The following is a 15,356-nucleotide window of genomic DNA, read 5'->3' on the forward strand; positions in this document are numbered from 1 at the left end:
TTATATGCATGTATGAGCCAACAAGTGCTCAGATTTGATCCAACTGTAGACCGAGTTATGCATCTAGTTCTCTCATTTTGGAAGTATTTTAGATTCAACTAAATCCAGTGTGAAATAAGGAAAGTACTGGTTTAAAACTTTAAACTGAGTCCTAAATACAATGTCATTGGATAGGTTAATTGAAATGGCTCATTATTCTCTGCCTTAATTCTTCTTACTTCCTACGAAAAGGACACTTGCTCAGCGCATCTTGGAATAGTAGTCACAAATTCAGTTTACATCTTTATTTTTAAGTTCTTAATTAGGACTCATGGTCTGTTTGGTCCTGTCTTGCTTCATGTTTGTTCTTATTGTTGTGAGGTAGACCCACTCTTACCCATCCCTAACATTTAGTGATGCATTCATATTGATTTCTCCTCTGCATGATCAGTGTGAGAACCAATATATTTTGAGTCAAATATTGAAGTTTTGGATATATCAGAAATTATGTTGTAGCTAAACATATTGAAACTGGTTAGCTGATTTGTTTGTTTGGGTGGCCTAAAAATGGATGATTTTGAGACAGTAGCAATGTTTTGGATTTGAAAGGAAAAACATTATGACCTTGAATAATTTAGTACCTCAAGAACATTTTGTGTACTTTAGTTTAGTTTGGAAACATTATGTCTTGGAGGAGTGGGGTCACCTGATGGAATGCTTGGACTTGCCGAGCTAATTGGGGGTCACATGTTTCGAATTGTTTGTTGCTAACCTAGAATACCCAAAGAACAAGTCATAGAGTTTTGCTTCATAATTTTCTTGGTTCTTTTTTGGGAACCATATTAACTGATGATGTTTTGCTTCTTTCAATTTCCCCATCAAAGGTTATTAGTTGATTTACTTACAGCATGTTATGCACCACCATCGCAATTTACTTACTGCATGTTATGCACCACTACCGGTAGCATTGATGTAAAACGTGTTGAACAGTGTATCTTTTCATGAAGAGAGGTACATGTTTTTAACGAAGTTTGTTCCTTTTCAGTGTATCTGAAGCTAAGCTTCCAGAGTATCCACAGAAGACTGAAGCATTGCATGTACATTTGCAGGTAACATGTAGATATCATGCAAAGTTTTATCTATAGCTGATTTCCTTGCATCAGTGGGGTTTTATATTTGACGAAAAGGAGTTCTATTGGAATCAAAATGAATCACTGTTGACCAGGTTGGAATCTGAGAGGTCCCCATCCCAGATGGTGAGCAAATCGCTTCCTTCTCCTCTGATTTCTGTGATGCTCAGTCTGATCCTGTTCTCACTCTTGCTTTGTTCGTGCTCCAATTTGTAGAGGAAAGAGGATTTCCTGCCCATTGGGGGAGAAGATCTCAGTGAGGATCCATCATTTATTTGGAATAATCTTTCTTTGCTGATTGATTGTTTTTTTAAGCTTTACATTTTAATTTTGGATGACTCATGTTCTTTTCTTTGCACACATTTGAGCAGAAGGCCGGAAAAAGTATCCAGGATTTCAATGGACAATGGGGTTGGATCAGATGTTTTTTTCTTGATGCCACCTATTTAAATATATGTCTATGATATGATTTAATAACTCGGACATGTCCTAATCATTGATGCTCATGTAACTCCAACGCTCTTTTGTAGGACATGAGTTTGCTTGCAACAGCTGAACATGACTGATAGATTCCATTTTGCAAACAGTGACAGCCCTCCCATTTAGTATTGGTCATCCATCTGCTTTCGATGCAATTTTCGGACAATATTTTCCACTTCAAAGGTCTTTGGTTTGCAGTGCAATAATGCTTAATTCAAGTTTATAGGTTGAGTTGAAAATAGTATGGAAACTCACATAAATAACACTTGATTCACCTATCTCTTCTATCATGATTTTGTACCTTTTCCCATCAGTATGCAGTATTTATTTGCTGAATGATTGAATATAAATATGTTCCTTCGTCACTTTTATTGTACCTTTTATTGTCTCTTCTATCATGATGTTTGTACCTTTTATTGTCTATCTTGCTGAGTTATTTTCACAATTCATTCTAAAGCCAGTAATCTATTTGCACATGCATGTGCTACACAAAAATGACTATGAAATTAAAAAAAGTTTAGAATTTGCTTCTTATCCTTCGGAACTGATCTATAAGCGTATCAAAAGAAATACAATAAGAAAGTTTAGAGAATTGTTTAGCTGCTGTGGCATATAATTGACTGCTAAATTTTACCCGTTAAGCTTCCAGAACTCTATATCTGTATATTTGCAGACTATTCTGTACTGATCTATCCACTGCTTTAGCTAACTTTGGTTGTTTTCGATTCTTACTGCATCTTAAACATGTGATGCTGCACTTAAATATGTTTGTTTTTTTTTTACCCGTAGCGTTAGCACGGGCCAAGTTACTAGTAGTCAGCTTAGGGCGGCTGTCCTGCATGTCCGCGCCGTAAGCTAGTCGCTAGAGGGCAGCCATGGCGTCCATTCCACTGGACAAAGATTTGCTGCCAAGCTCAAAGAGCTGTTTCAGATTTCCATGGGATTCCTGAAAAAATCAGTAGATTCAGACTATTGTTTGGTTTTTATTAGGCTGCTTGGCTTGCGAGAAACTGGAGGACGTGCCAAATTGCCAATGCCTTGTTTGGTTATCAGACCAATGCCAATGCCCAATGGCAAGCACGCTGTCGTTCTGAATTCATCTCTTTTACCTTTCGCATCTTGTGTCATCATGCATCAGTTCCGTTGCGTAGCCCTTGTCTGGTTGCGATGAACTCCGGAGGTTGACGGGTCGGCCAGTGTGCCCGAGACGCAAAGCCTGGGACATCACTGCTGCTGCTTGAGACATGAGAGAGGTGACATGTAGATGTAGCCGCAGGAGCAGGACAGGAGCACTACTCCTCCTCCCTCAACACATGTTTCTGAACCCTTTGATTGAACGTTTCCCCCAGCATTCCATGGCCGGATGGCCCAATGTGCAAACCTAAAACCTAGCATTGTAGCCTACAAGCAGGCACCTCCAGGCTGCTGCAATCTCTAATACCGAATCGACCTGGATTAGTGAGCATCTAACGGAGCATGTAATCCGCTTGTAGAGTCTCCAAGACAATTCCTTGAAACATACATGTTTCTGTACGAGGAAGCAGCTGATCTACTCCAGCAACAACTGAAGCTTCAGAAGATGCATAGGCATTAGCTCAGACAAGAAAACGCAGTCAGGACAGAATTCAGAGGCGAATTATTGGATGCCATTAGGAACTCTAATTTCCATGAGCCATACAGTGCTTGCTTTAATTTAACACCGCAGGGATTACACAAATGAACCCTGCCGACTCCAAGGGCCTGTACATCACTGTAGGAAAATGAGTACTATGGCACAGTGCCTGGCACCAGCATCATTGCGTCAGCACGGCTGCACAGTACCCATCAAGCACGAAGAAGCACATCAGCTCATGCAGTACGGTGTGATTGTACGGTAAACGCCCAGTGTACCGTTCCACGATGGATGGCAGCACTGAAAATTCGCTCGTTAAAAAGTTATAAAGTTCGAAAAGAAAGGGAGCATTGAACACAATCTGTACTAACACTGGCTTCACAGTGTAAACACCAAAGCCAGTTTTGGAAAGAAATACCAGTAAAAGCTCAGCTTACATCAACCAGGGCCTCCCAGTTCATGCGCCCAAGCGACACACAGTGGTGATCAGAACAACGTATATCAAAAAAAGGCCCACTACCAGCACGATTTTTTTTTTCATAGGTAAAAGAAAAGGAGAGAATCCATCGCATGGACAAAGATTAATTAACAGATCACGCACATTAGACATGGTATCACCTACCAGAAATGTATTCGCTCGCGGAAAGAGATCAAAACAGGTGCTTAAAGAAATTACTTTAAGGAACATATGCTACCAACCAAACAATTCTCTTTCGGTTACATTTTACAACAGGGTAAAATAATCTAGTCTTCTTCCACATATCCCGTCTAGCAAGCAGCATGATACCAAGCATATCGAAGTTTGGTCGTGCAAACTGTCTTCCATCAATGAGGGGGCAAGGTGCTTCGGCTAGCTGATACAGATAACATGATGGAGCACAAGTTGCCGCATCTTATAGCTTCTAATAACCATACACAAGCACCATCCTAGAGCAATCATATTTCTCCTCGGTAGCCCCCGCCGCCAAAGTAGTCTTTCCTCGAGCCTGCAATTGCCATGGATTTCTGGTGCTCCAGCTTCGGACAGTCACCAACACGATGGCCAAGCCCACCACAATATGCACATCCCTTGACACCACTCTCCTTGGCAATTATTTCCTCATCCTCCAATGGGTCATCGAGCTCTGCCAACACCGGTGGAATCCTCTGCTTTGCCTCCTTCAGCAGATGCTTGAGATCAAGAAGCGTTGTCTCTGTTTGGTTCTTGTTGATGAAGGTAGTTGCTATGCCAGTCTTCCCACATCGACCTGTTCGACCAATTCGGTGGACATAGTTCTCTATTTCGGCAGGCATGTCGTAGTTAATGACATGCTGGATGTCAGGGAAATCAAGACCCTTCGATGCAACATCAGTAGCCACCAGAACATCCTTCTTCCCAGACTTGAAGGAGTCAATTGCATTGTGTCTTTCCTCTTGATCTTTTCCTCCATGGATCGCAACAGCCTCCACTCCCTTTAGAAGAAGGTACTCATGGATGTAGTCCACATCAGCCTTGTTTTCACAGAAGATGAGAACAGGCGGTGGAGTCTTTTGGAGGCATTCAAGGAGGTATATAATTCTAGCGTCTTCCTTGACATACTCGACTTCTTGAATGACATCAAGATTTGCTGCTCCAGCTCTCCCCACATTGACAGTAACTGGTTTCACAAGGGCATTCTTCGCAAAATTTTGAATCTTCTGGGGCATAGTAGCAGAAAAAAGAAGGGTCTGCCTTTGATCCTTGAAATGGTCGAAAACCTCCTTGATGTCATCCTCAAATCCCAAATCAACCAGCCTATCTGCTTCATCTAAGGTTAAGTACCTGTGCAGAGAATGAAAGGGACATTAAGTAACTTGAAACAATGTGCAAATACTGGTAGAATGGTAGAGATGCGGCGAGATTGCCTATTTTCAATCAAGCAAATTCTGAACTGAAAACATAAAGCTCTGAAACATGCAAAATTGCCTAAGCAAGGGGCCAATTTGCTTGTTAGATTACTCAGTTGGAAGAAACAAATTAGCTAAAGACAAATAATTCAGGCTAAAATCTGAAATCTGGTCATAGTGACCGGATTGTCAGTTAAGAAACTAACATTTTTACTGCAGCAATTCATAACAATCATTGCTAAACTAGATGCATCATTTTACCATAACTAGTACATGACAACTGCAACAGGAATACTTCAAACACTACTTTCTCAAGGTAGAATTTTTACTAAAAGAAAACATAACTTCACTTTACTTCAATAAATAATTGTAAAGCGGATTAATAATAAATTACAAATGCTGACTGGGTGAAAATTTTTGCTACTATGAGAGCATATGCTACTCTTTCCTTAGAACAGGGTGCAAATTTTTGCTACTTTGTGCTACTCCTTTTGCAAGAGGGATTTGTTGCATCCAACATGCACCATGTCCTACATGACATAATATGATATGTGATGGCATATTATACACTCTAGTACAAAGAAACCAAACCAAACAAAATTGAGTAGTCCTTCATAGCCTTTTACTGCTATGGCCACACTATGCGAGCAGGTTTCAGACACAGGGCTCATGAAAACAATGTCCAAGCTAAACTTTAATCCCAGCTACTAGAGGTTATAACTTATAACAGAATATTTTTTGTTCAGATATTCACATCCACAAACAGCTAAGCAGCTAACATTAATATATCCAACAGTTAAGCTATGGAAACAAGTTTCTGATGCAAAAATTAAACACTCACCTGCAGTTATCGAGATTCATCTTCTTCTTGGCAAGCAAATCTTTGAGCCGGCCAGGCGTTGCCACCACAATGTGCACGCCCTTCTTCAACACATCCAGCTGCGTCCTCATATCCACACCCCCAATGCAAAGCAGAGGCCTTATCTCCGGGTACCCAGCATCCTTGAGTGGAAGGAGGAACTGCTCAATCACATCATAGGTCTGCTTGGCCAGCTCCCGCGACGGGCAGATGATCATCCCAAACGGGCCCTCCCCAGGCACAATCGGCATCAATATCTCCTCCTGCAGCGCTACCATGATAAGCGGCAGCACGAACACGAGCGTCTTCCCCGACCCCGTGAAGGCGATGCCGATCATGTCGCGCCCGGAGAGAACCACGGGCAGCCCCTGCACCTGGATGGGCGTGGGCTGGACGATGCCCCTCTCGCGCAGCTTCCGGAGCATGGGCTCCGGGAGGCGGAGGTCGCGGAAGTCCCGCGCGGGCGGCGGGACGTCGTTGCCGTCGACGATGATGTGCCACTTGCGGCGGAGCTCGTTGGCCTTGGCGAGCGGCATGCGGCGGAGGCGGAGCGGCGGCTTCCACCCGGTCTCGATCGGGTCCGTGTAGACGATGCCCTTGGCGATCTCGCGGACGGACCTGAGGGACTTGAAGTCGGAGAGGTTGTCGATGACCTCCTTCTCCTGCTGGATGCGCTGCTCCGTGGCGGTCACCTCCGGGGCCGCGCGCTTGAGCTGCGTGGCCTTGACGAGGAGGCTGGGCTTGGCGGCGGCGTCGGGGGCGGAGGGCTGCGGCGCCGGCGGCAGGGGCGGGGGAGGCGGCAGCGGGAGGGAGGAGGCCGCGGCGGATGCCGGCGCCGGCTTGGAGAGGCGGAGCTGGCGGAGGCGCTCCGCCTCCATGGCCCGGCGCTTGGCCACCGGGATGTACTCCTCGTAGTTGTCGTCCTCGTCGGAGTTCGCCGCCGCCGCCGCGGCGGCAGAGGAGGCCGCGGTGGCCGCCATCGGCGGGCGTGGTTGGGGTTAGGGCTTGGAGGGGGGCTGCGGTGGATTTGGGGAATGGAGGAATTGAGCAGATCGGGTCGGGGTGGATCGGTCTCGCGTGCGGGGAGGAGGAGGAGATTTTTTTTCTTTTTTGAGTGGAAGAAGAGAGTTACCGACGTGAAAGTTGAGTCGGTGGAGGCCCACGAGGGATTAGGCCCAGCCCGTAAACAGTAAGGCACGGCCCGTCCAACTAAGGGCCCAGATTGGCGGCTCAGAGAGAGAGAGAGAGAAGGTAAGCACCATGACGAATCTAGCAAAAGAATATTTTACATTATCAATCTATACATAATACCTTAATGTTGCCATGGTCACACATAAAAAAAATTGACATGTAAAAATCCTAAGCGTCATTTATAATTGGGGAGAGTACTCAATTTCTATAAGCCACGACCATATGAGTGAGGATATAGGCGTTGTACCCGTCATATTGAATCTTTGGACGTATGCATGGAGCATTAAATACAGTTAAAAGAAATAACGCATTATATAGTTTATCTATAAACGACAAGATGAATTTTTTAAGTCTAACTAGTTTATAATTGAACACTAATTATCAAATAACAACGAAAGTGCTACGGTACGAAAATCCAAAAAATTTCGAGAACTAACAAGGCCTAAAGGGAAAAAGAAAAGGTGGGGGAGGAAGAAAAATGCTTGGTGCATCTAGTTCTCTTGAAGATAAAAGGCGTTGGAGCTTTGGTGACCTGTAACGAGAGGTAGGAGGGTAAAGTGTTTTTTTATTCCATGATGATGATCATTGCCAATGGGAGTTAGCAACTGATGTTGCACCACAACATCTGCAATCCTATGTTCACGTAGGTTTTGGAATTCAATCGTAATGGACAATTTTCAACAAACACACACATGCTTTAATTTCAGGGAAGACTAAACCGATGAAATTATAATTATACGAAGAATGTTGGCAAAAATGTAACACCGGTCTTCTTCCTCCTTACAAAATACTCCTCCGTAACACGACGAGCTCCATGACGTGACACACTATACGCAGGGGCGACCACAAATTAACCGGGGGTTAATTAGTAGTAACAGAGATTAACGAGCGCCGTGCACGACGGCGGCCGGCGGCTGGCCGGGGGAGGTAATAATTAATCAAGGCAAAAGACACGAGCGTGGAGGGGCGATGCGTCGCCGCCGCCGCCGCGGGCCGTCCGGGGTTGGCCGGCCTCAGGCCGACCGGCGGCAGCGCTGCCGCGGCGTGGCGGCGGCGTCCTGCTTGTTGCTGTCCATGACGGTCTCGAAGGCGCCGACGAGCGCCCGGACCCTGCTGCACTGGCGCATCTCCAGCAGCTTGCTGCGGGCCTCCTCGATCACGTCGTTGCTGCGCGGCGTCGCCTCCCACCGCCGCGGCTGCTCCGACTCCGCCCGCGCCTCCATCGCCGTCCTCACCCGGCTGCCCTGGAACTTCCTCGCCGCCCCCTTCTTGTCGCCCTGCTCCTCCTCGTGCTTCCTGATCGCCTCCTTCACCACCGCCACGAACTTGTCCGCCACCTCCTCGGCCGCGGCGGCGACGGGCTCCGCCGCCGGTGCGGGTGCCGCTCCTTTCTTGGGGGACTCCACCTCCACCTCCTCCGTGGCGGCGGCGGCGGCAGTCTCCTTCTCATTCTCCTTCCCCTCCTCCGCCGGTGCCGTCTTCGCGTCGCACTCATCCTCCGCCGGCGCCGCTGTCATCGCCCCGCAGTCATCCTCCGCCACGACCGGCGCCGCGTGATGGTTCATTTCGTGTATGATCTTCTCGGGGACGACGTCGGGGTGGTCGTGGCGCTCCTCCTCCTCCTGCTGCTGCTGCTCCACACCGGCCGCGGTGTCGCCGTTGCCCTCGTTGCGGGCGAGCTCGGCAGCAGCAGCACCACCACCACCTAGGCTCACGGCGCAGGCCGTGTCGGAGACCTTGCTGGTGGGCGACGAACCGCGCTCCTCGCCGGCGGCGAGGTCCTTGCTCCTCACGCGGCGCGACCTGCTGGAGCGGAACGCGCGGGCGGCGCGCTGCATGAGCCTCCTGGGCGACCACTGCGACGCGTAGTACGCCGCCATGGCCGCCGCCGGCGTGGTCGGCTTGGACTTGGCCTTGCCGGGCGTGGACGGCGGCGAGCCGGCGCCGGGCTTGGCCGCGTAGGACGCCGACAGCCCGGAGGGCGTGGTGGGCTGGGAGGCGGGGTGGTGCGCCGGGTTGGAGCTGAACGGCGACGGCGGGTCGCCGAGCTCGCTCGCGCACCGCGGCAGGGACCGCGACGGCGCCATGCCCGCCTGCTTACCAGCAGGGACCTGCACACAATGCCAGGAGATCCGTATCGTGAACTCGTGATGGAGATCAACCACACCAACAAAAAAAAATCCCCAAAATCCAAATATATATAGATATGGTTGCAACCAGGAGAGGGGATATTTCGTGCATGATCAAAGGAGTCCAGCACTCCAACGAGATCAAGAATTCGCCATCCCCCTGTCCCAAGGACGCGTAAATCTTTTGACTTGATCTTCAAGGTATCAATCATACTTAACATAAACACGACGCATGTACATCCACAGCACATTCAGATGGAATAAAAAAGTTTTTCTTTTTCACACATTGCAAAAATAATATTACAAAAATGTTACTACTAATAAACTCCACATGAAAAATAGAAACCGAGTCCTAAAGGCAGCAATGTAGTAGAGTGATCATGAGGAGATGCATGCATGTATGCATGAGACTTGGGTCATGTTTAGTTCCAAAAAAATTCTACAGTGTCCGTCACATCGAATCTTTACACACATGCTTGGAGCATTAAATGTAGTTGAAAAAATAACTAATTACACAGTATAACTATTTCATACGAAATGAATCTTTTAAACCTAATTAGTTCATGATTAAACACTAATTGCCGAATAACAACAAAATGTGCTACAGTACCAAAACTTAAATTTTTTTGCGAACTAAACACAGTCTTGGGAGATGAAATCACCTCGAGCTTGACCTTCATGCTGCAGGCGCGAAGTTGAGGATCACAGGATTGGCTCTGCATGACGGGGCGGCGCTAGGCTGAAGAAGGACGGGGCAGAGGGCCATTTGAAAGCCCTCGCAGAATGGCCGAGGCCTCGGGAGGCGACGGTGGTGGCAGGGGTGGCCAGCCCAGGCCAGGCAAGCGGGGGAGGGAGAAGTCGCCGAGGAGATCGTAACGGCCGGGATTAAGACGAGACCGCGGCCGCGCACGTGGCGGCGTCGCCGGCCGCTCTCGAGCCCCGCCGAGACTTGCACGGCCCGGAGGGTAATTCGGTTGCTCACCGGCTATCTTTGACCTCCAAACACACGGCAGGGCACGCTCGGCCACAACCCGATTCCATGCGTGATCCTGAAGAAAAAAATCACGCAAAAAAGGTTTTTTTTTTTTGCTATCGGTGACATCACAGATATTTGCAAAAGAAAGATTTTTTTAATAAATAAATAAACACGAAAGGAGCAAAGACAAAGAGGTATCGCCGTATCGGGCAGAAGGCAAAGGATTCCTTTCGTCTAGTTTTTTTAAATCGAAATTCCTTTCTTCTTGATGTACTCTACAGTAGAAGTTGACGAATTTAAAAGAGATATTTATGCCCAACGAACGCGGTTTTTCCGCCGGCGCGTCGCGTTCGGCCGGCGACTCTAGCGATGGTGGGGCTGCCATGGAGCTCCACCGCCCCTATCTCGGCCGTCGATTCGCCAGCGGACGGCGGGATGCGGAGGGGCACCCGGTTCCTTTTTTAATTTTTAGCCGCCAGCTTGACAGATCCAGCCTTAATCCCACTCGAGCTTGATTAACTAGCGCTAAACCGGGGGCGTGAGCTGCAGTTAAGCAGTTTGCTGGCGGGGGAGCTGTCACCTGGTGGGCGCCGGCTCGAGCGAGAGCTGAGAAGCGATGGCGGCAGCCGCGGGGTCGGGGAAGGCCAGGGTGGTGGTGGTCGGCGGCGGCGTCGCCGGCTCCATCCTCGCCAAGACCATGCAGGGCCACGCCGACGTCGTCCTCGTCGACCCGTAAGCCTCGGCTACTCGGCTCCGGCCCCTCTCCGTTTTTCTGTCGGTTTGGCCCCCTCCCCGTGCAGACCACATGCTTGCGGAAATGCCAAGTCGTTCTCTGGTGCTTGCTACCGTTTGTGCCCGTGCTCCCACGGGCGGATCGGGCCGTGTGATTCGGCGGGTTGATTTTGCCCCTGCTGACTCTGGATGCAAACAGGATAAGAGACCTGACTGGTGCTTGAGAATCCGGGAGAACGAAATGGGGTGCTTTTGTGCTATTCCTTCTAATCACAGGAAGGAGTACCTGGAGATCCCCTGGGCTGAACTGAGGTCAATGGTTGAGCCATCTTTCGCTGAGAGATCATTGATCTATCACAAAGATTACCTCACCGATGCAACCATCGTAACGTCTTCTGCAGTCAGTATCACTAATGATGCCGTCCTGACAGCTGACGGTCAATCTCTTCCGTATGATTATCTCGTCATAGCGACTGGCCATGCGTTGACTTCTCCTGGCAGCAGAGCTGAGAGGATAAAAGAATTCCAGAGAAGTAACTGCAATCAAGCCACATACTGAAAAACAGTTTTGTCGCCTTCCCTAACCTACTTATACTTTGTTTTGTATGCTTGCTGCAGATAATGAGAAGATAGAATCATCAGGTTCTGTACTGATAATTGGGGCGGACCAACTGGTGTTGAACTAGCTGGAGAGATTGTGGTAGACTACCCGGACAAGAAGGTGACCCTTATCCATAGAGGACCACGTCTAGTCGAATTCATTGGAGATAAGGCATCAAAGAAGACTCTTGATTGGCTGACTTCAAAGAAAGTTGATGTGCTTCTTCAGCAATCAGTTGACTTAGGTTCATTATCGGATACCGAAAAGGTGTACAAAACATCAGGTGGAGAAACAGTAACTGCTGATTGCCATTTTGTATGCATTGGTAAGCCACTGAGTTCATCGTGGCTACATGACACCATCCTTAAGGAATCTTTGGATAACAAAGGGAGGGTAATGGTGGAGAAGGACCTACGAGTGAAAGGTTATAACAACGTTTTTGCTATTGGTGACATCACAGATATTCCTGTAAGTCTATGCTTTGAACTTATTGTTCTCCTTTTTGCGACTGTTGCTGTCTTCGTATTGATTCCTCTTTTTTTTGGACCAGCTTGAATTTAATTCCATAGAATACCAATCACCCAAATTTATGCAAACTGAACATTCTTAATGAGTGCGTATCTATGTAGACTGATTATTCTCATTTGTCAGACCAGCAACAAATTTAAATTTTGTATACAGCAAGTGTTTGGTTGGCCTAAATGTGATAATACCAATGCTTTGCAAAGAGTGAATATTCTGCAAGAGGGCGTGCCTTTGTACACTGATATGTAGTCGCAATCAGCAGTTCACTTCTTTTGCCTTTTGACGCACACTGCTTTTCATGTAACCTGAAGCCCTTAACCATTTTCTTCATAGTATCCGTTAAAGTTTTCAGTTATTTTGGGAACTGTTCATTCCATCATAATTTAACTATCCTTTAACAATCATGACGATGGGGTAACTCTGTTCACAAAGGCCACTGCTACAAGAAAGTCATCAACTTATTCCATCTACACCCATGGCCTTACACCCCTTATGAATTGAGTAATCCACGATAAACTTATTCTTGGAGGTTAATAGTTTTTCTGCTAAAAGATATTAAAGTCTCATTGCCCTACTATTAAAGTTGTTCCTTAATTATGTTGTTGTGGGGAGAAACTTGTCCATATAGTGGAGAGTGATTACCGATCATTACAATTCATGTTCCTTCATTTTTATATTGTTCATGCCTCCGTGGAGGAACCTCGGTTAGAAAACAGGGGCCATAGAGCATCATCATCAATTTTTAATTTAGGAAATGGTGACTTGATCCAAAAACTATGAATTATTGAAGCTAATGTCTATTAATGTTCAGGAAATCAAACAAGGGTACCTCGCCCAGAAGCATGCACTACTGGTGGCAAAGAACCTGAAACTACTGATCAAGGGTTCCCCAAACACCAAACTGGCAACTTACAGCACTGGCTCTCCGATGGCACTGGTCTCTCTTGGAAGGAAGGAAGGGGTGGCTCAGTTACCATTCCTGACAATCAGTGGGTGCTTACCAGGCAAGATCAAGTCTCGGGATCTATTCATAGGCAAGACAAGGAAGCAGATGGGCCTGAATGGTTGACTTCATCCGTGGAAGCATGGAAATGAAACTTCCTGTGCCCTAGTTTTCAGACAAGGAAATGGAATTTCTTCAAATAAAGAATGTGCTGTGCTGATATGCCCTGTATTTGTGCAAATGTGATGGTGTGGTTGCCTGAATGGTGGTGAGCAAAGTGTGTTATGTACATGGCTGATTGGTAATGAACAAAGTGTATGCTATGTACATGTATTTTTATGGAAGAAAGTTATGTGTATGTATACAAGGACCCTTTTGGTCCAATACAATGTCATGTCATGTTCAAACAATGAGCGCATTTGTTTGCTGGTAAAAAGCTAACATGAATTCTCTTTGCTTGTTGGCAACAATGCCAGCAATGGCAATTTGATGCCTATGGGGCGGGCCTGTGGGTGGAGATTGGAGAAGATCCATGTCCCTGTCAGGGGCAGTGCCTATTAAAAGGCGCTCCTGGGCCCGAACTGGATGTAATAGAATGGTGCTTTCTCCAGAAAAAGGAAAAAAAGAGAAGGCTGGGAGCCTGTCTGACACTGGCATGCACTGCTGAGAAATGAGGAAAACATTTTGGTAAATTTCTTTTTTTTGGTATCATATTTCCTGTCTTTCCATGAGCCATCAAGTGAGTGAGACATGTCATTCTATGCATGGCCAATCCATTTGGTCTGGTCCTATGGGTCTGGTGCAGGCTACTACATATGTCATGTGCACCACTGCTCATCCGTTTCATGGATTCTGAAGCTTTGACTTTCGCGGTTTTGCCTATGCTTGGATCCTTATCGCAAATTGTAACTGCTTTCAATGGCGATGAACTAATGAGAAGGACAAGTGGACTAACCTCTCCTCATACTTTACATCATTGCAAGCATCATGCTCAGTCCTAATGTCTTTTTTTTTTCTTTTAAAAAAAGTCCCATTGTCATTATGCTGGGTTTCTCTCTCTAAGTCATGCTTCCGAAGCTACAGCCATGATGTTCACTCCCACACTCATTATCTTTCAGGACTTGACCTGGACCTTTATCTTCTTATTAGGATCATGGGATGCAGAAGAAAAAAGCTGAAGCATAGCACTAGAGGATTGCCGGACGAAGCTGGCTCTTGAAGCTCATTTTTTCTTTCTTTCTTTTCTTGTTTCTCACGCTAATTTCCTGGCTGCCCTGTGATCTGAATCCAAATGAACGTGACCTTAATTTGGGGGCAGGTGCGCAAGGGTGTGTTTAGATCTCTCAAAAACTCCAAACTTTCCATCACATCGAAATCACATCGAAATATTAAATATAGCAAATGACTCATGCATGAAGTACTAAATGTAAGTAACTAAAAAACTAATTGCATAGTTTTGATGTACGTTGCGAGACGAATCTTTTAAGCCTAGTTAGGTCATGGTAGGACAATATTTACCACAAACAAACGAAAAATGCTACAATTTATTACAGTGTCCGATGTGACTTTTTCTACCCGTTTTCCAGGAATCTAAACACAGCCCAAATTGAATACCTCAAGCTACGATTTTGCAAGGGCCAAAGCTACACCTTGCCCACTTGTGTGTGGGCCCACGGCCGGACAGGACGCGTTGCCGTCTGATTTGTCGAGTCTGTATCAGCAGGCTGCACCGCTGCAAGCCTGCAAGCGCCTACTGTACTAAACCAGCAGCCAGAAAAGAAATCTTATCATCTTAACAGCGCGCCTATCCTAATCTCCCCATTACCGCTCCTGATCACATCATATTTGATGCCATCACGCTAACCACCGCGGGAACCCTATTTTTTTTCTCACATCATCCCGACTCCTTGGAAACACGTACTGTACAGAAGAGCTGCGTATCATTACGAATAGATCCTTCCGTACGAGGCATCACGAACGCATAATAAGAAAAGGGAACTAATTTGGGTACAATAATTATGGAATTATGGAAATAGTTGTGCCCAGACCCAAAGTTCAGACAATCCCCTGGACGTGGGTTTCAGGTGACCTTTTCCGATCATTGGTTAGCTGCAGCCGACCCATTTGATGCTGTTGCCACCCACTTCATTAGTTTGCCCATTGCCCTTCTACAAAGGAAGCTGTATGTGTACCTGTGTGGTGACACGCGGGTTAATGCTGGGTTAGTGCTGCTTCACTAGAGGAATTTAATTAGCTCAAAGAGGCCACTATAAGCGCCCACGACCTAACAGACAAACCACGCACGCGCGCAACGAACCTGAATCGAGCACAGC

The 15,356-nt window shown here is 46.8% G+C and overlaps 2 protein-coding genes, 1 long non-coding RNA gene and 1 pseudogene across 4 annotated transcripts; 2 read left to right on the top strand and 2 right to left on the bottom strand.

Moving 5' to 3' along the window:
* The first annotated feature begins 722 nt into the window (after positions 1-722).
* LOC120651050 lies at positions 723-1,754 on the top strand. Its single transcript, XR_005665911.1, has 5 exons — positions 723-1,088; positions 1,205-1,235; positions 1,326-1,365; positions 1,481-1,520; positions 1,640-1,754. It is a non-coding gene; the product is annotated as an uncharacterized LOC120651050 (long non-coding RNA).
* A 2,018-nt stretch (positions 1,755-3,772) lies between these two features.
* On the bottom strand, positions 3,773-7,042 carry LOC120650322 (DEAD-box ATP-dependent RNA helicase 35A). The gene is made up of 2 exons (XM_039927443.1): positions 5,909-7,042; positions 3,773-5,002 (listed from the first exon to the last, which is right to left on the bottom strand). The coding sequence occupies exons 1-2, from the start codon at positions 6,904-6,906 to the stop codon at positions 4,138-4,140; spliced, it is 1,863 nt and encodes a 620-aa protein (XP_039783377.1). The 5' UTR covers positions 6,907-7,042; the 3' UTR covers positions 3,773-4,137.
* A 776-nt stretch (positions 7,043-7,818) lies between these two features.
* On the bottom strand, positions 7,819-10,257 carry LOC120650397 (treacle protein-like). The gene is made up of 2 exons (XM_039927551.1): positions 9,909-10,257; positions 7,819-9,228 (listed from the first exon to the last, which is right to left on the bottom strand). The coding sequence occupies exons 1-2, from the start codon at positions 9,966-9,968 to the stop codon at positions 8,131-8,133; spliced, it is 1,158 nt and encodes a 385-aa protein (XP_039783485.1). The 5' UTR covers positions 9,969-10,257; the 3' UTR covers positions 7,819-8,130.
* A 481-nt stretch (positions 10,258-10,738) lies between these two features.
* LOC120650475 lies at positions 10,739-13,490 on the top strand (annotated as a pseudogene). The gene is made up of 4 exons (XR_005665639.1): positions 10,739-10,954; positions 11,231-11,487; positions 11,573-12,023; positions 12,892-13,490. The product of XR_005665639.1 is annotated as an apoptosis-inducing factor homolog B-like (transcript).
* The last annotated feature ends 1,866 nt before the right edge of the window (positions 13,491-15,356 follow it).

This window comes from Panicum virgatum, chromosome 1K (assembly GCF_016808335.1).
Source record: "Panicum virgatum strain AP13 chromosome 1K, P.virgatum_v5, whole genome shotgun sequence".
Classification (NCBI taxonomy): Eukaryota; Viridiplantae; Streptophyta; class Magnoliopsida; order Poales; family Poaceae; genus Panicum; species Panicum virgatum.